The sequence below is a fragment of the Schistocerca gregaria genome, chromosome 2 (assembly GCF_023897955.1).
Source record: "Schistocerca gregaria isolate iqSchGreg1 chromosome 2, iqSchGreg1.2, whole genome shotgun sequence".
NCBI lineage: Eukaryota > Metazoa > Arthropoda > Insecta > Orthoptera > Acrididae > Schistocerca > Schistocerca gregaria.
Window position 1 is genome coordinate 619,664,840 of NC_064921.1, and position 27,002 is coordinate 619,691,841.

At 42.4% G+C, this 27,002-nt stretch overlaps 1 protein-coding gene across 1 annotated transcript in view; it reads left to right on the forward strand.

Annotated features, from left to right (window-relative positions):
• LOC126334599 (odorant receptor Or2-like) overlaps positions 1 to 27,002 on the forward strand; it is a 119,426-nt gene that overhangs the window by 76,793 nt on the left and 15,631 nt on the right. Inside the window, exon 6 of the mRNA XM_049996992.1 lies at positions 7,804 to 7,959. Within this exon, the coding sequence (XP_049852949.1) occupies positions 7,804 to 7,959 (156 nt within the window). The remainder of the gene's footprint in view (positions 1 to 7,803; positions 7,960 to 27,002) is intronic.

Genomic DNA, 27,002 nt, shown 5'->3' on the forward strand with positions numbered 1-27,002 from the left:
AATGTGCGTTCACAGCGATGTCGCCAAACATTGATTCGACCATCATGATACTGTAAACAGAACCTGGATTCCTAATGACGTTTTGCCTTTCGGGCACCCAGGTTCGTCGTTGAGTGCGCCATCGCAGGTGCTCCTGTCTTGATGCAGCGTCAAGGGTAACCACAGCCATGGTCTCCGAGCTGATAGTCCATGCAGCTGCAAACGTCGTCAAACTGTTCGTGCAGATGGTTGTCGTCTTACAAACGTCCCCATCTGTTGACTCAGGGATCGAGACGTGGCTGGACGATCCGTTACAGCCATGCGGATAAGATGCCTGTCATCTCGACTGCTAGTGATACCAAGCCATTGGGATCCAGCACGGCGTTCCATATTACCCTACTGAACTCACCGATTCCATATTCTTCTGACAGTCATTGGATCTCCCCCAACGCGAGCAGCAATGTCCGATACGATAAACCGCAATCGCGATAGGCTACAATCCGACCTTTATCAAAGTCGGAAACGTGATGGTACGCATTTCTCCTCCTTACACGAGGCATCACAACAACGTTTCACCAGACAACGTCGGTCAACTGCTGTTTGTGTATGAGAAATCTGTTGGAAACTTTCCTCATGTCAGCACGTTGTAGGTGTCGCCACCGGCGCCAACCTTGTGTGAATGCTACGAAAAGCTAATCATTTGCATATCACAGCATCTTCTTCATGTCGGTTAAATCTGTAGCACGTCATCTTCCTGGTGTAGCAATTTTAATGGCAGTAGTGTATATTTACTTGTTCGCTAATCATTTGTGCTCGTCTCCATTTTTCGTACCACGACAGCCGTTCTGTACAAAGTAATATACAACACACAGTACCGTAAACATTCTATGATCCAACCAGATGTTGTGATGTCATCGCTGCCAGTATCATTACTTGAGGCGGGTTCCTTTCTAACCCGACAATGTTATGAGGATTCTCTTTGGCGCAAATGACAATATTTGTAGCTTGTGAGCTGTGATAAATTGCAGATTCATCGGATAACGTAACCTTGCCACGGTTTACTTCATTTGGAAATTGAGTTATCAAAGCATGATATGCTAAAACAATCCCATTCTGGCGTGTATCTGGTAACTTCTTTACGAACGTCAGTCGAAAAGATCTGACTTTGAGGTCTTCTTACATGTGATCTCGCTGTTGTCCTCGGCACACCGAGTTCCGAAGCACGCTTACGTGTAGACTTCACAAGAGATTTTTCAATCTAAGCAGAGACTCCGGCGCATGTTTCTTCTTCCTTCAGCTCTGTGGCCTGTCTTTAAGACTGCCAAAGGCAAAAGCACTTCTTTCCCAATTCAGAAGTGTTGCCTTTCAAGGTAAAGCCTTCTTAATTCTTTCCTGGAATGTTCTCATAAGGTGTCTCAAGTGATTCAAATGGCTCTAAGCACTATCCGAGGTCATCAGTCCCCTAGAATTAAAACTACTTAAACCTAACTAACCTACGGACATCACACACATCCATTCCCGAAGCGGGATTCGGACCTGCGACCGTAGCAGCAGCGCAGTTCCGGACTAAAGCGCCTAGAGCCGCTCGGCTACAGCGGCCGGCACTAAGCTGTCTCATTGCCTGCTCCACGCATTTGTCACTAAGCGCCTCTCAATAGTGTAAGTATGATCACTCACATGTGCCATGGCTACAAATTAAGACTCGAATGCGACTGCGAAAACATGTAAAGATGAATGCCAATAATTGATTCCAAAAACTGATAAGAAGTAACATAGCTACTAACCTCCTGCATAACAATGACATTTGGTACTAAACAGGGGATACAGGGATACGGGGATTTCTCGCCCACCCAGTACATGAAGCACTCCTTTACGCGCCATTATAGTATGGTGTTTATTCACTCACTATGGACTTGATTTCGACTTAAATACAGCTGCAGTTATTTGTACATTGCTTAAAACAGACTTGTCCCCACTTCCGGAATTTATCGGCTCGCGACTTCTTGCGCGAATTCAAGCAGCCGTGTCTCCTGACTTTTATCATTTGGAAACGTTTTAGTTTGGAAACATGTTCAACTTCAGTTAGAACTGTACTCCGAATTCTCCCCTATTTTACACGTGAAGAAGAATTGAATGAAGTGAGACACAAAAAAATGCCCAGCAGTAGCCATTCGTACGCCTGATGTTAACTGCTTCTCAATCTGGCTTTCGTAAAGATCCTCCACAGAGAAATTGACGCAAGACAGTACAGTTATGGCATCCTTCTAGCATGGATGCAGTCATATCTTTATAACGGAAAACAGTGAGTATGACCAATAGCCATGAAACTAGGAGCGTAAAGGGGAACATAACATAGGGGACTCCATCGGTGTCGGTGCCGGTCTCATCTTTTCTGTGTTAACTTACACAGATCACCTTCCAGTTAATTTAAAAGGCGGTCCAAAAACTGGAATGCTTGTTGATGGCAAGCATACTAATGAAGAGATCAAACTCAACTTTAACAGATACAGCTCAGGTGATAGTTGAATAGACCTACAAGTTTTCCAGAGCTAACAGTTTATGTCGTAATCACACAACTGTTCATATTATGCGACTTCAAACAAGGTACAATCAGTTGTTAGCACGAGAGAGTGATATTAATGGTCACACTGAGCGGAGTTGCGCAGTGGCTAGCACATACGACTCGCATTCGGCAGGACGACGGTTCAAACCCGCGTCCGGCCGTTCGTAACTTTCCTAAGTCACTCAAGGCAAATGCCGGGATGATTCCTTGGAAAGGACTCAACCGATTTCCTTCCCCATGTCTCCTTAATTCGAGCTTGTGCTCCGTCTCTAACGACCTCGTCGACGGGACGTTAAACCCTAATCCCCCAACCTCCTCCTCCTTACACTAAACGGCACGTGTTGTGTAAAATTTGATGCAATCCAGGTAAATAACTAGTTAAAATGGAATCAACCGAAGAGAAGTTCAGTTCGGCATGCTTTGCTCTTAGAAGCACATCTCATCGTGTTTAAAAGAGCGGTGTCTTATTTTGCATGTTTTCATTCCCTGTCGTCTTATGGAATTATCTACAGAGGCAGAGCACCTAAAGTAAATAAATTTTCATTCAACCGTAAGGAGCATTTAACATAATACAGTATGTAAAGCAGATAGCCACTCATCTTACAGAGGCCTTTTCTTACTAACTTGGAATTCTTACATTTACTTCCCAATTCATTTACTCGTTAACGGTTCTGTTGTTGACAAAAAATATTAGTTTCAACTGGACTGTGATGTGCACAATCACAACAAGAGACATAAAAAATTTTCATGTACATTTCACCTCTTTCTCTATGGTTCAGAATGGAATTATTTACTTTGATGCGTAAAATATGTAACAGTTTTCCACGTAAAATACACGCTGTGATCAAAAGTGTGCGGATATCCCTATGCAATACGGAACTGAGCACCAGATATAAAAAACGGCGGACCAGCCGGTATGAGAGGAGGCAGGGAGTATTGTGTTGTCAGTAGAGAGAGAGCAACAGCAGAATGGGTTGGTCAAGACAACTCAGTGACTTCGAACGTGGAGTAGCCATTGAATGTCACCTAAGTAATAAATCTATCATGGATAGTTCAGCCTTTGTAAAGCTCACAAAGTCGACTGCTGGTGATGTGACTGTGTAGTGGGAATGTGAAGGAACGACCACAGCTAAACAAAGACAAGTCAGACCTCACCTGCTGTCGGAAAGAGGCAGTCGAGTATTGCAGAAGATGGTTGTTAAAATCGCAAGAAACTAGCATAAGGAATCACTCGTGGGAGTTCCAAAGTGCTCTCACCAGTTCAGCTAGCATAATGACTGCGATCAGGAAGTTAAAAAGGGTAAGGTACAATGGTCGAACAGTTTCTCATAAAGAACAGATTTCTGTAATCAATGCTAAGTGGTGCTGGAAGTGGTGCAGCCAGCGGCGCTAGAGTACGTAGATGTCTGGAAACGAGTGATGTGGAGCGGTGAAGCACGCCGTACCCTGTGGCAATCCGATGGAAGGGTTTGGGTTTGTCGAATCCATCCATCATGTTCGCTGCCAACAATGAAATACGGAGGAGGTGGCGTTACAGCACGGAGATATCGGTCGCGGTCAGTGTGTGGTCTTCTCATTGTGATGAAGAAAACGCAAAATGCGGAAAGATATCAACACATTTTACACCGATGTGTACTGCGTACCGTAGAGGTACAGATCGGAGATGATGACTGTATCAGCATGACAGTGCAACTTGTCATAGAGTAGCATCTTTGAGGCAACGGTTTGTGGACAACAACGTTGCTAAAAAGGACTGGCCTGCCCACAGTCCCGATATGAATCGGATAGAGCACATTTAGGATGAGTTAGAACGTCGACTTCGGTCCAGACCACATTGTCCAACATCGCTACCTTGTCTGGTTTCGGCTCTTGAGGAAGAATCGGCTACCCTCGACAAATAGCAGAACAAGCTGTGAAACACTTTGTTAACTGCACATTCCAAGAAGAATTAAAGCAACCAATAAAATTTCATGTAAGCGAAAGTTGTGGAATAACCCGATGGAGGACTCGGTAGTGCCTGATGGGCCAAGAAGAGAAGCGGTAGTCGTATTCCACTTGACTTCTCGACATGAATGTTTCACGGTGCATCTGCTGAAGAACTCCATCTTGTCGTCCCCAGACACGTTCTGTGTCACAAAATTGGTTGCATCATGCAGAAGGAACATTTGAAAGAGTAAACAAAATTAAATGATTGTAATTCAGACCTAACAGCGTTGTATTGGGAAGGAAGAAGGCAAATGATAATAAGTCAAGTGCCAGAAAATTAAATTAATAATAACAATAGCATTCAAATGTTATATCTGACTGACCAACACGATTGATAATCTACCCTTATATAAAGGAGGTAGCTGTAGTTGCTCTTACATGCTGTGAGTATTTGTCCTCAAATGCCAATCATCGCTAGGTACCTGCTGCTGAAAGAAGGTACAGCGATCATTCGCATCTTTTATTTATTGCAGCAAATCTAGATTTTGATGACTGAGTGATCAGCTTGAAAGCTACAGGTAATACAAGAACCAACTAGAATATAATGGTATTCGTGTTAATATCAAACTACAGTCGTATAAATTGCAGTTATAAGTGGATGGTGCACAGCAGAAGATAAAGTTAACAGATTTGATCCATTATTTCGTGTAGTCCATTTTGGACTAAACACGTCAAGAGTTGAAATTGCACTGATTCTGCTGTTTACAGTTATCTCACAGCTGGCGTCAGTGTGCGTCATAAATGACAATGGCGCCGTCTATACATGCATCATGTTATGCATTATATTTAATCAGGTAGTTGGTTAAGCCTTTTCAAGGAAATATGTTTTTAACTGATGTACAACAGAAGCGGTTACAAAACTGAGTGATGCTGAAACGCAAAAAAGTTCTTTACAATCAAAGTGGTAGTAGTGTTAACTACTTTGTGTAGGTGGTTATGCGCTAGTAGGTAATTGCTACTCATGTTCTATCAGAGAAGTGCTACTTGTATAGATGTTATCTACGTGTAAATGTATTTGCTGATATGTAACACCTACTTACATATGAAATATACAGGGTGGTCCATTGATCGTGACCGGATCAAATATCTCACGAAATAGGAGTCAAACGAAAAAACTACAAAAAGAACGGAACTTGTCTAGCTTGAAGGGAGAAAGCAGATGGTGCTATGGTTGGCCCGCTAGATGGCGCCGCCATAGGTCAAACAGATATCAACTGAGTTCTTTAAATAGGAACCCCCATTTTTTATTGCATATTCGTGTAGCACGTAAAGAAATATGAATGTTTTAATTGGACCACTTTATTTCGCTTTGTGATACATGGCGCTGTAATAGTCACAAACATATTGCTCACAATTTTAGACGAACAGTTGGTAACAGGCAGATTTTTTAAATTAAAATACAGAACGTAGGTACGTTAGAACATTTTATTTCGGTCGTTCCAATGTGATACATGCACCTTTTTGAACTTATCATTTCTGAGAACGCATGCTGTTACATCCTGATTACCTGTAAATACCACATTAATCCAATAGATGCTCAAAATGATGTCCGTCAACCTCAGTGCATTTGGCAATACGTGTAACGACAGTTCTCTCAAGAGCGAGTAGTTCGCCTTCCGTAATGTTCGCACATGCATTGACAATGCGCTGACGCGTAGTGTTAGGCGTTGTCGGCGGATCACGATAGCAAATACCCTTCAACTTTGCCCATAGAGAGAAATCCGGGAACATCAGATCCGGTGGACGCGCTGGCCTTGGTATGGTGTTTCGACGACCAATCCACCTGTCATGAAATATGCTATTCAATACCGCTTCAACCGCACGCGAGCTATGTGCCGGACAACCATCATGTTGGAAGTACGTCGCCATTCTGTCATGCAGTGAAACATCTTGTAGTATCATCGGTAGAACAATACGTAGGAAATCAGCATACATTGCACCATTTAGATTGCCATCGAAAAAATGGGGCCAATTATCCTTCCTCCCATAATGCCGCACCATACATTAACCCGCCAAGGTCGCTGATGTTCCACTTGTCGCAGCCATTGTGGATTTTCCGTTGACCAATAGTGCATATTATGCCAGTTTACCTTACCGCTGTTGGTGAATGACAATTCGTGCGAAAAATATGTCATCGTCCCGTAATTTCTCTTGTGCCCAGTGGCAGAACTGTACACGACGTTCAAAGTCGTCGCCATGCAATTCCTGGTGCATAGAAATATGGTACGGGTGCAATCGATGTTTATGTAGCTTTCTCAACACCAACGTTTTTGAGATTCCCGATTCTCACGCAATTTGTGTGCTACTGATGTGCGGATTAGCCGTGACAGCAGCTAAAACACCTACTTGGGCATCAGGTCTTGGTTGACGTTTCACATGTGGCTGAACACTTCCTGTTTCCTTCAATAGCGTAATTATCCGGCGAACGGTCCGGACACTTGGATGATATCGTCCAGGATACCGAGCAGCATACATAGCACACGCCCGTTAGGCATTTTGATCACGATAGCCATACATGTACACGATACCGACCATTTCCGCAATTGGTAAACGGCCCATTTGAACACGGGTAATGTATCACGAAGCAAATACCGTCCGCACTGGCCGAATGTTACTTGATACCACGTACTTATACGTTTGTGACTATTACAGCGCCATGTATCACAAAGCGAAAAAAGTTGTCCAAGTATAACATTGATATTTCTTTACGTACTACACGAATATGTAATAAAAATGTGGGTTATTATTTAAAAAAACACAGTTGATATCCGTTTGACCTATGGTAGCGCCATCTAGCGGGCCAACCATAGCGCCATCTGGTTCCCACCTTCAAGCTACGCAAGTCTCGTTTGATGCTTATTTCGTGAGATATTTGGCCCGGTGACTATCAATGGACCACCCTGTATACAATTGTACTTTGATGTTGCCAATTATGCGAGTGTACTGTAATTTGGTACCTGTAGCATCGAAGATGGTCACTCGGTTACCAAAATGTAGGTCTGCTGCAATTAAGACAAGTTGCGAGTGAAAGCCGTTCCATCTTTTACCAACTGAAATAAGTGCGGTCGCTGAGCAGTTCCAGGTTATAATGAAGTCAAATTTTTGAGAAATATATAGATTTAGTACATTTCATTTTGAAATTGCTACATGCCGTCTTTACGGTGTTGTAATTTTCAGGGTACAGTGGATTGTGTGTTTATAGACAGGATGTTTGTTTTCTGTGTTGGTGTGTTGTGTAGTGTGTGCAGCTAGTGAGGGCGGCGGTGTGTTTGCAGAGCGGGCGCGTGCAGCAGGCGCTGTACGGTAGCGGGTGGGCGGCGCGGGGCGGCGCCTTCAGCAGCGGCGTGCTCATCATGATGGCCAGGGCGCAGCGGCCGCTCTGCCTGCGCGCCGCCCACGTCCTCCCCGTCTCGCTGCAGACCTTCACCAAGGTCAGCCCTTTCTCACTGGCACTTAGCCCAGGCCGCGCCGGGTAATTCGGTCACCCCTGCCCACCGGAGCGACGAAACAGGACGTCGGCCGCTAAGCGGAGCAACTGGCTCTGAGCACTATGGGACTTAACAGCTGAGGTCACCAATCGTCTAGAATCTACTAGTGGACCCCCGGGAAAGTTTCCAACACAGACCGTTTGAAGCGTTACGCCCCCCTGGACAGAAGTCGGCATTGTGCCTTTTGTATTCAATGCCGATGCAATTTCTGTGTTTTATCGTTAATGTGAAGGTCCAAGGGTCACAGTAAACCTGCTGTGGTGCATCGGAATCTACCACTGGTCACGCAGGAAAGGTTCAAAGCACAGACTGTTTGAGGTGTTACTCCCCCTGGACAGAAGTCGGCATTGTGCGTTTTGTATTCAGTCCCGATGCAATTTCTGTGTTTCATCGTCAATGTGAAGGTCCAAGGGTTACAGTAAACTGGCAGTGGTGCATCGGAATCTACTACTGGACTCCCACGAAAGGTTCCAAGCATAGACCGTTTGAAGCGTTACTCCCCCTGGACAGAAGTCGGCATTGTGCGTTTTGTATTCAATCCCGATACTTAAACCTAACTAACCCAAGGACATCACACACATCCATTCCCGAGGCAGGATTCGAACCTGCGACCCTAGCAGTCGCGCGGTTCCAGACTGTAGCGCCTAGAACCGCCCGGCCACCCCGGCCGGCTAAGCAGAGCAGTGAAGCCCGTTTTACATGATCGACTTTCTGGTGAAAACCGACTATTCGAAGTAAGTGGGCCTTTCCCGTCTGCGCGTAAATCAGCAACCAATCACAACGCGAGAGTGTTTATGACATCAGTGATCTATACATTGTGCCGAGTGTGGAGTTTTAGATTTTCGAGTATGCTGCACACTGTGCTTGTGCACAAACAAGGGCTTATCGCGGCGTCTGATAACATCGGAATTTAACCTATCCTGGATGATCTCACTCGAATTACAGAAATAGATTTTGTGCTCCCGTGTCTTCTTAATCTTTGTTTACGTTGTCTGCTTTGTTTTACAAGGGGAGGCCACGACGTTTGGAACGGGGATTTACTGTAAATTTCGTACAATCGTAGTACTCTATGAGGACAACAAAATGTGTAAGCAGCAGCGCGTACTTCTCAAGCGTTACTGAGAAAATCGCAAGATAATGTGCGTGGCCATTTTAACCATGAAGCGGCTGCAGCCAAGTGATGGCGGCACGGTAGCTCAGCGTGTTCGGTCAGAGCGTTACTAATATAAAAAAAACTGAGCGAACGGATGAACGAACAAACTGAACGGGTGTCATCGGACGTCCGCCCAGAACAAATTCAGCGAGCAATAAAGAACAAAAAAAAAGTGTTTGGCATTCAAGCCTTTGGATCGCAGGGTCGAGTTCCGTTCACCAGTATTTTTTTCTTCACTATTTATATTACAGATGATATAATGTTAAACATACGGGTAATCGGATGAACTTTTACTAAATTTACAATGTTATTTGGCAGTCTACTAATTTTTATTATCACAAATAATATAATACTCATAACTATCGACTAGTCAACGACCAAACACATAAAGTGATACTGAAAATGTATGCTTGTCCGAGTCTTCAAAACTGTTCGTATTTAATCGAAAAAGAACGAGAAATTGCTTCTCGGAAGACGGCATTAAAATACACTCGATACTGCATAACTAATTATTAGCGCCGATTTTTTAAGGAAATACTGCGTTGTGCATGGTTTGCTTCCAAACTAGCGTCTGAAAGAGAGGTCTTTGAAAATGTTACCAAGGTTACCATTCTGCAACTTGTAATGTCGAAAGCGACGATTAATTGTACATCTTGCGAAATCCGTCTGTGTCGGTCAAAACTTGGAGGTACAAGGGATTTCTCAAATCACGGACAAGCATACATTTTCCGTATGACTTTATGCATTTGGTCGTTTACTAGTCGATAGTTAAGAATATTACATTATTTGTGATAATAAAAATTAGTAGACTGCCAAATAGCATAAATTTAATAAAATTTCATCCGATTACACATATTTTCCCCACTATAAAAATTGTAATATAAATAATAAAGAAAATGACTTTGTTGAAAATAAAAAAAAACTGACGAACGGAACTCGATCCAGCGGTTTGAACGCCAAACACTTTTTTTTTTAATTGTTCCGTATTGTTCGTTGAATTTGCTCAGGGCGGACGTCCGATCACACCCGTTCAGCTTGTTCGATGATCCGTTCGCTCAGTTTTTTATTATAAAGAGTAGCTAACGCTCTGAGCGAACACGCGTTTTTTAAACCTCATTTTGTTCTTTTCATCTGCTCGGGGCGGACGTCGCAAGACACCCGTTTCACTTCGTCGTTTATCCGTTAACTCAGTTGTTTTTTTTTTTTTTTATTACAGAGGAAAGCTAACGCTCTGACCGAACACGCTGAGCTACCGTGCCGGCACCACTTTGTTGCAGCCACTTCATGTTTAAAATAGCCACGCACAGATATATATTCGACGACAGAAATTATCTTGCGAATTTCCCAATAACGCTTCAGAAGTACGCGCTACTGCTGACACGTTTTGTTGTCCTCATGGAGTACAACGATTGTACGAAGTTTGCAGTGAATCCGCGTTCCAAACGTCGTGGCCTCCCTTTGTTAGTGACACACTGAAAAGATACGCGAAGTTCTGGTAGTTTTTCCTTCCAGTGTTCTCCTACACGAGAGAAGAAATACGTCAAACCAAAAAAGTATACACGTTTTACAGATAAAAAGTCTACACCACGCATAAATAAGAGCGGAAATATATTAATGTGTTTCAATGACAATTATTTCGCTAGTCAAAAAGTCAGAAACATTTGACAAGACAATTTATTAATTCTCACTCAGCAAGAAAACAAGACACAAAGGATGAATCAAAGAGGCGCTGTTTAGTACGTTCTGGATACTGCTTTATATATTAGCAAGTGTGTATTTTCTCTGGCAAATAAATTTATTTGTTCCGAAATGTTTGTATAACATGTTTCCTATACTTTCAGTTCTCAAAAATGTAAAGAATTTACTACACGCTTTGTGAGAAACTCTTCCACATTGAATCCTACTTCGGTTATTAATAAATTCTATTATCAACGCTTATTCTATTTTTTCTTACTATATTCCGAGTTTTTCGTAAAAACGATAGTCCTCATAACCTCATTTCAAACGCTCAGACCCCAAGCCGCACAGCAGACAGCTTTTTTGATACACGAAATTATGCCGCTGACGTGCGAACAAAAATGAGCAGTTGAAACAGACGAGACACACTACAGGAATAAAATGTCAGGGAGGCTGCCGCATACTCTGTTTCCAGTAGTCAATTGAGGCAAGAAAGTCGATCGTGTAAAAAGGTCTTCTCCAGACCACCATTCCGCGACCACTCGGACCTCTCAGTCGCCCAACACGTTCCTCTGCAGCATGGCAGCTGAAAGTAATGAGTACTCATTATTATGAAACAAAATTATTACAATAATGGTAATGTGTAAACAAATGCTTAAAACATACCGTTTTTTACACTACGCAGTTGGAATGAACGAAATTGTGTTACACACAACACATTACGAAACAGAATTTAGCAGGATTCTCAAATTTTGCGGTGGATGATACTCTAAAGAACCTGAAAGCTGGAAATTTTGTGATAAGTCCTATGGGACCAAACTGCTGAGGTCATCGGTCCCTAGGCTGACACATTACTTAAGCTAACTTAAACTAGTTTAAGCTAAGGACAAAACACACGCTCATGCCCAAGGGAGGACTCGAACCTCCGACGGGGGGAGCCGCGCGAACCGTGTCGAGGCGCCTGAGACCGCACGGCTACCCCGCGCGGTAAAAAACCTGGTTTGTCTCTGGCATACATCAGTACTTTAGAAAACATTGACAAAGAGAATTGATTATATAGTTGTGACTACCTTTACTCTGTTGCTTCTCTAGTGCACACTAACATCGTAATCATTCACCAGAACTAGATCTGAAAATCTTCTCACAGAGTTCTTCCAACCTCGGTGGACAACGAAGGTGAACAAGTAACTTGCCCGGGTACGATGCTCAAACGCTTCTTTCACAATGACTACTCCAAGAATCTAACAGTAATATAGATCTTTATCCCACGCTGGAAAAGAAAACTTCTTTCAATTATTTTTTCACCTGGTCATGCGTTAGTATACTAGTTTTCGATGTTGTCGCGAGGTCATTTGGGGCCTCAAGAAGAGATTCTTGACATCACTCTCCATCAGTTTCTTTTAAAACTATGAAACGGGGAGGGGGGGGGGACAGTGTGAAAAATAGTTTTTTACGCTGTGTCCGAGGACAAGCAACCTGTTCATCTGGTGATCCCAAAAGATTCGATGGAACAGCTACGGCTCTTGACATTCGATTTTTTTGGGAGATTTTCAGGTCTAGTTCTGCCGATTGATTACTATGTCAGTCTCCACTTGAGAAACAATACAATAAAGCTGCAGGCACTAGTACCTTATCTTCGCCAAGGTTTTCCACTGCCTGAAATATGCCTCGTAGAGATCAGGATATTTGGAGGATTGCCCGACACAATTTGAGAATCCTGCTGAATTTTGTTTTATATGGTTTGTGTGCATTATGTGAATAAATTTCATTCATTGTAGCTGCATGGCGTAAAAAAGATTTATTTTAAGCATTTTTTACAGATAAAACAAAAAACGTCGTATAAACGTAAATATCACTTTAAAACATAAAACAAAAATAAGTAAAATAATTAGAATAACAATGAATGTTTACGTATTTTAGTTGGGTATGTCGAAAATACTCCGATAGCACATTATGTACAGTTTATTTTCCAAAAATGGCATTCCAGAAACAAGCTTTATCACACATGGATGTATGTGACGTGATTGCGTCTATAATTCAAGTTGGAACAAAAGTTTTCATTTTTCAGAATTATTTAATGGTGTTGGAATATTTTGCAGAATTTAAAATTATTACAAAAGTTGATTACACAGGTTTCAAGAACGTTAATTACATTTTGACTTTGTATGAAACTCATTTTTTATGTATCATGTTTTCGAAGATATTCCCGCTAATCCTAATGTGCCAAATTATTTTTCGGGGTGTGTTTTACCTCACACTAGTAAAATTGGGCAAAAACGAAAAAATAGGTATTGCTTTATTTTGACCCCTCTACATATCCGCCATTTTTTTTATGAAGATCGTTTATTTACACTTGGGAATGTCCGCTTATGAGTGTTGTATTACCTCCCCTATTGTTACTTAGTTGTAACGCACTATTGATTATTGGTCTTTATCTGTAGCGCCGTGTTCACCTGAACTTTCCCTTGTTATTTGTCATTTCTTTTCGAAATCGATGATCCGCTGTCGACGTCTCCAGACCGGTGGCTCCAGTCTCATCTCTCTCTCTCTCTCTCTCTCTTTCTCTCTCTCTTTTTCCATCATCACCGATAATGTGAAAAACAAATCGCGCTCTTCAATCGTCATATAATTTGAACCACAGGAACAGGTAACTGAAATTTCCTAGTCTTTCAAATAGCTTTGTCGTGTCGCACTGGTACTTAAGAAACCCATACTTATTCGCGAAATGTCCAGACAGATTTAGTGCTGAAATGGAGACTTGTTGATTAGTAAAATGTATTATCAATGTTGGGGCTGCAAAGTAATATGTTTTACAACCGGATGAAGAGAGCATATTGTTGAATTGTGTGTAGGACAGAAATACGGCGGAATAAATATTTCACGAAATTTCAATCTCCAACGTTCTCTTCCAAAAGTGAAAATATTTTGTTGAGACCTACCAACATAGGGAGAAATGGTCACTGTAACAAAACATGAGAAATCGGAGCTCACACAGAAATGTTTAAATCTTCGTTTTTCCCGTGCGCATTTACAGGATAGTAAAGTAGAGAAATAGTGTGATAGTTGTCCGATGAATTCTTTGGCAAACACATAACTGCGAATTTCACAGTAGTCATGCAGATGTAGATGAATGCTACCTGTTTTTATTCTCAATGTAGCATGTTATCCTGTGCAGACACTCAACCACGGACACTAAAAATTGTGCTGTACGAAATGAACCCAAACCCGCGACAAAATTTCGGAAGCATCGAAGTTGAAGTAATGAATTAAAGTTTTTGCCAATATCAGTAGTTCAAAGCAAGTCCCGTACTTACTAGGCAGATATACTATTTACTGCACCACCCTGGCAATGTAGCTAACACACTTTCATGTAATATTCTAGTCCAATGCCCTCCCTAACACAAACTTCATTTCACGCTTCAGCCCATCTTGATTTTCCCATCTTCAAATCATCAGTATTCCGTGGAGCTATGTTGTACATGATGCCAGAGTGGTGTATTGGGTAGCATACCTGTCTAGTTAGCTGGAGACCTGCGTGCAAGTCTCAACCTTAGCACAAAAAGTTAGTTCAAATGGGTCTGAGCACTATGGGACTTAACTTCTGAGGTCATCAGTCCCCTAGAACTTAGAACTACTTAAAACTAACTAACCTAAGGACATCACACACATCCATGCCCGAGGCAGGATTCGAACCTGGGACCGTATCGGTCGCGCGGTTCCAGAGTGTAGCGCCTAGAACCGCTCGGCCACCACGGCCGGCTCCTTAGCACAAATTTTACGTCATTACTTCAGCTTCTACCCTTATCGAAGATGAAGTTAAGACTCGGTATGTCTCCAGAAAAATGTAATTACGTCAGATAGAAATTTCGGAAGTTGTCCATCGGTATTTTCTGAATTGTGTAAGAAACCCTTGATTTTCGTTGGTTCGTTGCACAATATTAATGTAATAATGGTATATTCCGTTTCATTCCCAATTATTTTTATTTCATGAAACTACTTTCACAATAGTGAAAAAGTTTGTAATATCCAGTCAGCAAGATGTACAGTGTAAAACACAGTGTAATTCAACAACCCTCAGATGCTAAAATATTGTCATTCGGTTGTCGTCACTGCGGTAGTAGCTCAACACAATATCATCGTGGCACTTCTCCATTGCATTCAGTGAAGTCATACACCTATAGGTCAACTCTTCATCAGCAAACCTATCCAGACTGGATTTTATCACTAATCGACAGAACCTTCCATTTACTGTTCAGCGGAAGGTAAACAGATTCCGAAGCCTGTAGAACGTCCTTCCCCAGGGCGCCGTCCTGGCCCCAATTTTGTTCAGCATCTACACGTTGGGCGTTTCAACCACAATGTACCGAAAGTTCATTTGTGGAGATGATATCGCTATAGCCACACAAAGCGTGACGTGAGCTTAGCCCAAACAGAGGACACATTCTTTCAAGACCTACAAATGATAAATCAATGTTTTAAAAATGGGGACTTAAATCAAATACGAATAAAACGGAAGTTTCGGCTTTACATAACAGACCGACCAATTAACAGATAGCCCTACTCCGAAGGATTTATCTTAAGGCATAATCCATATCGTAATTTTTTTTTTGTACAAACAACATCAAGAAAATGCCTCAGCTAAAGTAAAAACCAGGCCAAACATAATCTAAAAATTAGTAAGTAGTCATGGTGAGATGATACCAACAAGCTGAGAACCAGCATCGTCTCTCTCATTTTCTCTTATACGGAGTATTGTGCCCCTGTTTGGATCAATAGCCACCCACCAAACAACCTTTATTGACCCCCCAATTCAGATAATCAATGAGATTAGTTACGGGTCAACCAGCGGCCACCGTTCTGAGCAACCAAACGTCTTGCTGCTCTAAAATCTCAGCTTCAAAAGTACTCTGAGCCAGCACTACATATTTACGCAGCTTCTAGTCAACTTACCAAAGAATATATGGAATTAAGACTGAAATCAAGAAACGCTCCAGAGAGAACTGCAACACACTATAGAAACTTTACTGCAGACGAGCATTGGCGATCACAATGGAAACAAGAAGACAAAAACTGTGATCTCACAAAAGACACGACAACCAAAGTCACCAGTTTCGACCATAGTAGAAGGGCATGGTGCAATCTCAGCAGAATCGGCACTGGACAGGGAATATGCAATGAATTATTGTTCCAATGAGGAATGGCCAAAGATCCTTCTTGTGCAAAATGTGAAGCCAAAGAACCAACAATTTTCCATATAGCCTTCGAGTGCCTAAGTACCTGCTTTGAAGGATCGCTGCAAGAAATACTCGTCCTTTCGCTTGCAGCACTGGATTGGCAGAAAAAGTGTAATATATGTTTATGATATGTTTGGGACCATTTTTTACACATATTTTTTCCATGTTTGTAAAGCTATTGCTTGTATATTTGTTACTGACTGGAAACCTGTAACCTGTGTTTGTGATTAATTTGTATTCTTTTTTTTCCTTTGAATTTCTCGTTGTACCCATATTTTACCATGTTTGAACAATTCCTGTCCGTCTAAATGTAATGTAAGGAACTACCGGTTTCGACTTACTGTAAATCATCTTCGGATCATACCACGTAATTTATAGTACAGTAGAATAGAAGGAAACAAGTAATATAATAAATTATACGATGTTATACCCCGTGATGCTGTGTGAAAACGCTGCCATTGAATGGGAACTGTCGACACCACCCACTGATGTCAACTGGTGACTATGTCGCGTTGTCACGGAGTTATATAGCAGACGCTCCGCCCCTTGCCTATCGCCCTATGCCTTATGTCACCTTTAGCCAATAGGATACAACGTATACGATACATGTCAGACAGCATGATTATAAACTTCAATATTATGATACGTATTATCGTAAGTTGTATTTAAATATCAAGTTGTGGGTAATTTCCAAGAATGATTGCCTATCCGAGTTGCAACGCTCCAAATAGTAAATCGATTATGGAGATCTCGTGTCGCGCGTTATGATAAATCACTTGTGATCGTCATTTGTTTCAGTTGTGCGTTGTTTCTTCAGTTTCAGTAAATTTCGTTCCGGCCATAATTGTTTGTGACATTTTCCCTTCATAGCGACTGTAATGAGTGGTGCTTCTCAAGTTTCGTCTGCGGATTGCCTCACACGGAGAACTCTCATCCCATGCATAAGCAGTGTAGACAAATGTTTGACTTTTTCCCGGAAATATGGACTTCTGCACGACGAAGTAAGGAGAGACTGTATTGATTGTGGTGCTGACAAGTCTGCCACGCTGCTTAAGAGGAGTGCGGACACAGAGACTCCATTGCAATTTGATAGCGCGATTTGTGGAAAGCGAACCAGCATCAGGAAAAATACGTGGTTCGAGTCGTCCAAATTATCGATTGATACGAGCATAATTCTTGTGTCTTGCTGGATTCGTGATTACACTCTGCAAGCCACAGCATCAGAAACTGAGCTATCGGCGAATACCGTCTGTGATTACTTCGGATTTTGCCGAGAAGTGTGCTACGTCATAGTAACAAACGACAGGATGCCAAATGGTGGGCCGCATAAAATAGTGGAAGTAGACGAGTCTTCCATTGCTAGGCGTAAGAATCAGAGAGGGCGCCTACTAAATCTGAAGTAGATCATATTAGGGTTTTTGAGGTATAGAAAGGGAGCCATGCAAGTGTTTCATTGTCAGGGTATTGTTGCGAGACAAGGTGACTCTAGTGGATCTTATAAAGCATTTCATACTGCCAGGAACAAAAGTCAGCACCGACGGGTTTCTGTCATACCAGTGTGTCAAAGCTGAAGGGTTCGAGCACGAATTTGTGCACCACTGTGTCGAGTCTGTCTCTTCAGATGACGCCAGCGTCCATACCCAGAACATAGAAAGCCCGTGTAAGTCTGTCAAGTCAACCATAAAAAGAGAGGGCCGTCCAGGACAGAGGGACGATCTCTATTTATTCCAGTTCCTATACTTTCACAATTTGAGTCTCCAGGGGAAAGTCGGCGCATGCGACACTCTGCCGATATTCCTACGCGATATTGGCAGATTATACCCCGGGTATGGCAAAAAAGGAGTTGTCCCTGCAGCTTACACATCGAGCGGACTCTCAAGACGATAACACCGACGGCGACTAAGGTAAGTCGTCTCCTTTCAATTTACCAGTGCTTCTCTAAAGCTTTTCTTTTGTCGTTCTCTAGTGACAACTTGAAACATACTCGTACGCGCGCCATGAGACCTCCATAATCGATTTATTATCGCAACTTCGATAGGCAATCATTATTGGAAATTACCAAGTTGTGTGTTATACAGTTAAACTTTCACGTAACATAACGTAAAAAAGTATAATTGACCAGCCAATAGTATCAGTTAACACTTTACTGCACTTGCCTCTGCTAGATTTGGTGTATACCAAAGATAGGCTGTAGAGCTCCGCCGGTTATCTAGAGACGTGAACGATGCCATAATACGTGATTCTGTACTACCTGGATGTTGAACTTCAGCTGTCTCATTGTGTCAGCCATGAATGCTCATATTACGTTCCTTGTCAAACAACAACATGGCTGCTAGCAAATGTCGAACACGAAAAGAAAATACTTTTCGATTCCACTCCCATATCTGCCTGTTACATCACATGTTGACATAAAGTTCAAAACAAGAAATCAGTCAGCAATTTTTTGTCACGTACAGACCGACGGAATTTTTTTTGCCAAACTACAACATGGCGGACGATGCGGAGCACATGAATCCATAGACTCGCTGCGGTTCAATACTCAGAGACCAGATTTCTAAATCCGGGTGTTATAGACATCACTGACCGTACTGCATTCGGTTCGATCGTCTATGATCATTTTTGCGTTTGTTGAAAGGCGTACTTCAGCGACAAGCGTTAACATTGCATGCCATTTTATACAGAATCTAGCATTGACAGTTATACACATACTTAAATAATATATACACGGTGCTGCGTAGTTACAGTTGGGAATTTATTACATACAGCTGTTTGAAAAAAAATTCTACATTGGGGTTAAAATACGAAGGAAGTAGCCAAAGAAATACGTACTAAATGCCAAATGGCAAAAACTAACAGTTTTAAAATTAAAATAGCAGATTCATTAGTTACTAAATTGCAGAAAACATATCTTAATGCCAAACATAATGAGAAGAAATCTACACGTATAAACTATACGGGCAACATGTCTGACAAAAAAGTAAATTATTCAAAAACACCCACCTCACTATGGTCTACACCGTTGACAACATTTCACACTCGTACGGATATATTGAAGATAACCTCAAATTTTGCACAATGGCCCTAAAGATCTACTGCTAAATACGCTAGAAGAAATTTAAATTTGCATACTGTATAAGAAAGATCGGTCAATATTACTAAATGAACAAACAGATTTCAAAGAAAGATATTTTTCAGTCAGAATGATGACTTCTGTAAAAAAAAAAAAATGCTTGTTCCTTTTATATATTTTGCTATATATTTACGATCACTTATTTCATGAAATATTTTTAGATTTTGGCTACCTCCTATGTATTTTACCCCTATTAAAAACTTTTTCAAACACCTGTATGTAATTAAATTCCGAACAGTGACAACCCAGCATTGTGTTGGTAACGTGTCTACATTACTGATAATGCTGGACGGTGTGTGACACGGCATGCCATTTTAACGCTCGTCGCTGAAGGACGACTTTCAGCCAACGCAAAAATAATCATACGTGCCCGAACCAAATGCAGAATGGTAGCGCCATAACATCGTTGATCGCTCTCGGTAAGTCGTTCATGTTGCTAGGTAAGCAGCGGCGCCCTGCAGCCTATCTTTGGAATACATCAAATCTCGCAGAGGTGAGTGCAGTAATGTGTTAACTATTGCCATTGGCTGGTCAACTACGCTTTGTCACGTTATATTACGTATTTAACTGTATAATACATAACTTGTTATTCAGATACATCTTACGATAATACGTATCATAGTACTGAATTTTATATTCATGCTGTCTGACATGTATTGTATACGTTGTGTCCTATTGCCTAAAGGTGACATAAGGCATAGGGCGATAGGCAAGGGGCGGAGCGCCTGCTATTTAGCTCCGTGACAACGTGACGTAGTCAGCAGTCGACATCAGTGGGGGGTGGTATCCACATTTCTTGCTCAGTACCGGCGTCTCCACACTGCATCACTGAGTATAACATTGTATAATTTATTGTTAACTCAATGTTTGCTATATTACTTGTTTCCTTCTATTATATTGTACTCTAAATTACGGAGTATGGTCCGAATTTGATCGAATCGAGTTGGAACAGGTCACCGCTTATGGACAAAAGTATTTTTATGCAGTCAAGACTATTCTTTGTACACTAATGGGCATTAACATCGCTACAACACGAACATAATGTGCTACATACGCGAAATTTAACAGGAAGAAGATGCTGTGATATGCAAATGATTAGCTTTTCAGAGCATTCACACAACGCTGGCGCCGGTGGCGACACCTACAACGTGCTGACATGAGGAAAGTTTCCAACCGACTTCTCATACACAGACAGCAGTTGACCTGCGATGCCTGGTGAAACGTTGTTGTGATGCCTCGTGTAAGGAGGAGAAATGCGTACCATCACGTTTCCGACTTTGATAAAGGTCGGATTGTAGCCTATCGCGATTGCGGTTTATCGTATCGCGACACTGTTAGCAGAATATGGAATCGGTGGGTTCAGTAGGGTAATACGGAACGCCGTGCTGGGTCCCAACGGCCTCGTATCACTAGCAGTCGAGATGACAGGCATCTTATCCGCATGGCTGTAACGGATCGTGCAGCCCCGTCTCGATCCCTGAGTCAACAGATGGGGACGTTAGCAAGAGAACAACCATCTGCAGCAGCATGAACTATCAGCTCGGAGATCATGGCTACGTTTACCCTTGACGCTGCATCACAGACAGGAGCACCTGCGATGGTGTACTCAACGACGAACCTGGGTGCACGAATGGCAAAACGTCATTTTTTCGGATGAATCCAGGTTCTATTTACAGCATCGTGATGGTCGCATCCGTATTTGGCGACATCGCGGTGAAAGCACATTGGAAGCGTGTATTCGTCATCGCCATACTGGCGTATCACCCGGCGTGATGGAGTGGGGTGCCACTGCTTACACGTCTCGGTCACCTCTTTTTCGCATTGACGGCACTTTGAACAGTGGACGTTACATTTCAGATGTGTTACGACCCCTGGCTCTACCCTTCATTCCATCCCTGTGAAACCCTACATTTCAGCAGGATAATGCACGACAGCATGTTGCAGGTCCTGTACGGACCTTTCTGGATACAGAAAATGTTCGACTGCTGCCCTGGCCAGCACATTCTCCAGATCTCTCACCAATTGAAAACGTATGGTCAATGGTGGCCGAGCAACTGGCTCGTCACAATATGCCAGTCACTACCCTTGATGAATGGTGGTATCATGTTGAAGCTGCATGGGCAGCTGTATCAGTACACGCCATTCAAGCTCTGTTTGACCCGATTCCCAGGCGTATCAAGGCCGTTATTACGACCAGAGGTGGGTGTTCTGTGTACTGATTTACCAGGATCTATGCACCCAAATTGCGTGAAAATGTAATCACATGTCAGTTTTAGTATAATATATTTGTCCAATGAATACCCGTTTATCATCTGCATTTCTTCTTGCTGTAGCAATTTTAATGGCCAGTAGTGTAATATTTTATCATTGTTCATTGTGGTCACTGCTATGTTGAATATGTTCGGAAATATTATGTATTATTAAGACTGTGCTTTATAACAATTTACTGTCTGCGTGATGCTGAGGTACTCACGTCTCGGGCGTCAAGTGCAATCCAGTGACAGTCTCCAAGAATAAGGACCTGTTACAACGGTTGTGGGCCCTTTGACCTCAGGAGACGATACAATGGCCTTATGACACACTTTCCAACCGAACCAGTGCATGCATCCTGTGCGGCTGATTTCACAAAGGACTTGCAGGCTAGGATGCTGATTCCGTCGGCGAATTGCTAGATGGTCTTTGCCAGATGAGTTGTGATGGACCTGCTGAGCTCGAAGGCACGGGAACTGGAACTGTTAAGCATCGCAAAGCAATGTAGTGATAGGAACTGTGTGCCACTTGTTCCAGGTGATGGCTGACGCGCAAGATCCCGTTATACTACCTCTGTAGTACGCGGCTCGAGTTGCTGGTGGGCTCTCTCCGCCTGGCAAGTATGCTGCCCAGTGCAACCGGCGTTGCTAAGGGAAGGCTAGCTTGCGGTGGAGTTGCGACTTAACAGTTGCCAATCTGAATTACTTTCACTATCAAGCGCATCCCGCAGGTATATTTCTTTCAAGCTCCAGAACACCAATATTTGGGTGAAATAAATCCTCATATCCGTGGATTTCAGCAAGCACTTATTATCACGGTATTGGCGGTTATCATCGATGATGATTCGAATAAATCGCCGGCCAGAGTGGCCGAGTGATTCTAGGCGCTACAGTCTGGAACCGCGCGACCACTACGGTCGCAGGTTCGAATCCTGCCTCGGGCATGGATGTGTATGATGTCCTTAGGTTGGTTAGGTTTAAGTAATTCTAAGTTCTAGGGGACTGATAACCTCAGAAGTTAAGTCCCATAGTGCTCAGAGCCATTTGAACCATTTTTTGATTCGAATAAATCACGCATTCTTGCCCCACATCTAATGACTTTCCTCTCAAAAGCACTGGATGAGCTCTTGGAAGGTGCACCACTGAACATAAGAGAACAAAATTATTTTTAACAAAATAATGAGGCGGTAAATTTGGCAACTACCATCCGAGACCACCGTAACACAATTTCTAGAAAGGTTAATGGGCAGACGTAGACGGAAACCCTTAGCTGTTTAATATTTTACTGGAATTAGCATGCGTGTTTTAGGGATAGCGTTTCTGAGTAGCAATGAAAATGTTGTGGGTCCTGGGGTTGATACCATCCACAGCACAAATTTTACATAAAAATTATCAAGAATGGCGGCCGAAGACTTTCTGTATAAGGAGTTTCCCTCGTTCTCCCAAGGGCCTTGTCAAGGAGTGCGGATGAGCAGACAGTTTTAGGGCAACCTCATGCCCTTCGCGGGGGAGATTGTACCGAAAAGTTGAAAGAATCAGCAGTGGTCAGTGGCATGAGGATGCAGAATGCAAAGGAAACCACCGCATTAATGACTCTTAACGTGTATCCACAGCACATGTGAAAAGTGTCATGATGATCTCCGGTGGCAAAATATTCTCCTTTTCGGAAGTCCGAGAGGGAACTACCAAACGGGAGGCAACAATGAAAAAAGACTGAATAATCAACGAAGGGTAGCATTCAACAGATCTGAGGACGGAATGTCAGAAGTTTGAAAGTTGTAGGAAAGCTAGAAAATCTGAAAGGGAAATACAAAGTCTCAGTATAGATACATTGGCGTCAAAGAAGTGAAATGGAGAGAAAACATGGATTCATAGTTAAACGAATATAGGGTAAGATCAACAGCAGCAGAAAATGTTGTAACGAGAGTGATTAGTTATGAATAGGAAAACTGGGCAGACACTGAGTTACTGCGAACACTTTGGTGATTTTTCTCATCAGAAGGGACAGTATATCAATGCCGACAACATCTGTTCAGGCATACATGCTGATGTCACAACCAGAAGTTGGAGAGCAACAGAAATTGTATGGATGTATCAAACAAATAATTCAGAATGGAAAGGAAGATGATAGTAGGAACGAGAGAGGAGGAACACCAACTGAGATCTGCCGTAAATGACACTAGTAATAGGGAATAAACTGTAGTTGGAAAAGGCCTGAAGATACGGGACCACACCAGATGAACTGCATTATGGTCACACAAAGATTCCGAAATCAGATATAGGATTGTAAAGAGTACTCAGGAGAAGGTATAGATTCGAATCACGCGATATTGACGATTATGAGAGGACCGGTGTTAAACAGATCGTGCGGAAATAAATGGGGTACTGAAGTAATGAGGAATGATGGCATGCATTTGAAGTTCTCTAAGGCTATAAATACTGCGATTATGACTAACACAGTTGACAGGTCAGCTGAAGCGGAGTGGGTATTGCTGAAAAAGAGATTCACGGAAGATGGGCCGAGAAACATAGATAGAATAAAGGTAACTGCGAAAAAAACCTTGGGTAACAGAAGAAGTACCGGGTGATCAAAAAGTCAGTATAAATTTGAAAACTTAATAAACCACGGAATAATGTAGATAGAAAGGTAAAAATTGACACACATGCTTGGAATGACATGGGATTTTACTAGAACAAAAAAAGTTCACAAAATGTCCGACAGATGACGCTGGACAGCAAAACGTCAGTGACTGCGCATGACAATCGTGTATAAAACGAGCTGTAATGAGAGAGAGAATCAGATGCTCCAGCTGTCGCAGCATGTTGTGTTACCTGAAAAGGCGCTTTTAGTGAAGCTGTATTATCAGAATGTGGAATGTGCTAGTTCAGCGTTACGGTCCTATCGCCATAGGAAGGGAATTCGAATGGGTAAAGGTACATTGACAAATGCAGCTGTGGCGAGAATGATTTTGAAGTTCGAAGCCACGGTTTGTTTAGCCGTTAGACCCCGTAGTGGCTGACCGAGCACAAGGCGTAATGCTGCTGAGACAGTTCAGGGAGAAATGGAGACTGTAGCGGGTTCGTCTATGCACGGGGAAGTTAGCGCTCGTGCAGTCGCACGTCGCACCGGCATTCCTACTGTTTGGTTGGCACTTAGGCGTACCCTCCGATGCTATCCGTACAAAATCCATCGGAATCACGAACTGTTACCTGGCGATCTAGTGAAACGGAGGGCATTTGCGGTGTGGGCGTTTCAAAAGATAGCGGAAGATGACCATTGGTTGAGTAACGTGTTGTGGACCGACGAAACTCATTTCACGCTCGGAGGGTCTGTCAACGCCCACAACTGCAGAATTCGGGCTACCGAAAATTCTATAACTGTCGTGGACACTCCATTGCAAGAAGAGAAAGTCACAGTATGGGTTGGATTTACCACATCAACCGTTATCGGGCCTTTTTTCTTCGAGGAAATGCTTTATTCTGGTTTTGTAACTACTACCGTGACGGATGAGAGGTACGCCGATGTGTTACAGAATCGCATCATTCCCAGCCTGGCTGATAAACACCTGCTGGAACGTACGATGTTTATGCAGGATGGCGCTCCACCCCATATTGCTAGACGAGTGAAAGATCTCTTGCGCGCGTCGTTTGGTGATGAGCGTGTGCTCAGCCGCCACTTCCGTCGTGCTTGGCCTCCCAGGTCCCCAGACCTCAGTCCGTGAGATTATTGGCTTTGGGGTTACCTGAAGTCTCAAGTGTATCGCGATCGACCGACATCTCTAGGGATGCTGAAAGACAACATCCGACGCCAGTGCCTCTCCATAACTCCGGACATGTTTTACAGTGCTGTTCACAACATTATTCCTCGACTACAGCTATTGTTGAGGAATGATGGTGGACATACGGAGCATTTCCTGTAAAGATCATCATCTCTGCTTTGCCTTACTTTGTTATGCTAATTATTGCTATTCTGATTAGATGAAGCGCTATCTGTCGGACATTTTTTGAACTTTTGTATTTTTTGGTTCTAATAAAACACCATGTCATTCCAAGCATGTGTGTTAGTTTGTACCTCTCTATCTACATTATTCCGTGATTTATTCAGTTTTTAAATTTATACTTACTTCTTGATCACCCTGTACTTAACTAGATCAGCGAGTAAATGAAGTACAAAAATGTTCAGGGAAAGATAGGAACAAAGCAATATAACTGCCTTAGGAATGCAATAAGTAGTAAGTGCAGGGAAGCCAAGGCGAATTGGTTGCAGAACATTGTCAATAAATAGGAAAAGAAATAGCGTTAGAAAAATTGATTTAGTATATACAAAAGTGAAAACAACCTTTGGTTAAATTGAAAGCAAGGGCATCAACATTATGGCTGCAATGCGAATACCACTGTTAAACGCAGAGGTAGATAATACATATCAAGATTCATACGGAGGGGAGGGTATAGAGGGAAGAAATTATAGAAGAAGTATGAGAGAAGTAGTGGAAGGCGCAGAGGATCTAGTATTAGAATCAGAATTTAAATGCGCTCTGGAAGATTTGAGATCAAATTCGACAGAAGGGAATGATTACATTCCTTCGAAATATCTAAAATCATTGAGAAAAGTGGCTACCAAGGGACTATTCAAGTTGGTATATCTCCAGTCTCATAGATTCTATAAACCATCAGACTTTCAGAAAATCATCGCCCATACAGTCCTCAAGATGGTGAGGGTGAGAACTGCCGCACAATCAGCTTAACAGCTCATGAATTCTATTTGTTGACAAGAATAATATAGAGGTGTAGAAGAACGGAAAAGGAAATTGATGATCTGTTAGCTGCCGACCACTTTGGTTTTCTGTAAAGTACAGGCACCAGAGAGACAGTTCCGATGTTGCGCCTGATGACGTAAGCAAGGCCTAAGAAAATAAAAAAAAAAACTTTCATAGGATTTATCGATCTTGAGATGCGTTAGACTTTGCAAAATGATGGAAGATGTTCGACATTCTGAGCTAGGAGTACGCTACAGTGAAAGACGGGTAAATATACAATATTTACAAGAACGAAGAGGGAATAGTAAGACTGAAGACCAAGAATGAAGTTCTGAGATTAGAAAGGATGTAAAACAGGGAGGCAGTTTTTCGCTCCTGCTGTACTATCTGTAGATCAAACAAGCGATGACGGAAATCAAAGAAAAAGTGGGGTTAAATTCAGGGTGAAACACATCAATGATAATATTCGCTGCTGACGTTTTGCTCTTAGTGATAGTGAAGAATATTTACAAGACCTGTTAAGTGGAATGAACAGTCTAGTGAATACAGAATACGGATGGAAAGTAAACCAAAGAAAGACGAAAGTAATGAGGAGTAGCTGAAATCCGATTACCGATAAAATCAACATGAAAATGGGCGACCTCAAAGTTGAAGGAACATTACTACCTTGGGGGAGCAACACACGACGGACGCAGCTGTGAGGACATTTAAAGTAGACTAGCATAGACAAAGAGGCCAGTATGAGTAAAAGAAGTCTGCCTGTGTCAAACATAAGCCTTAATTTGA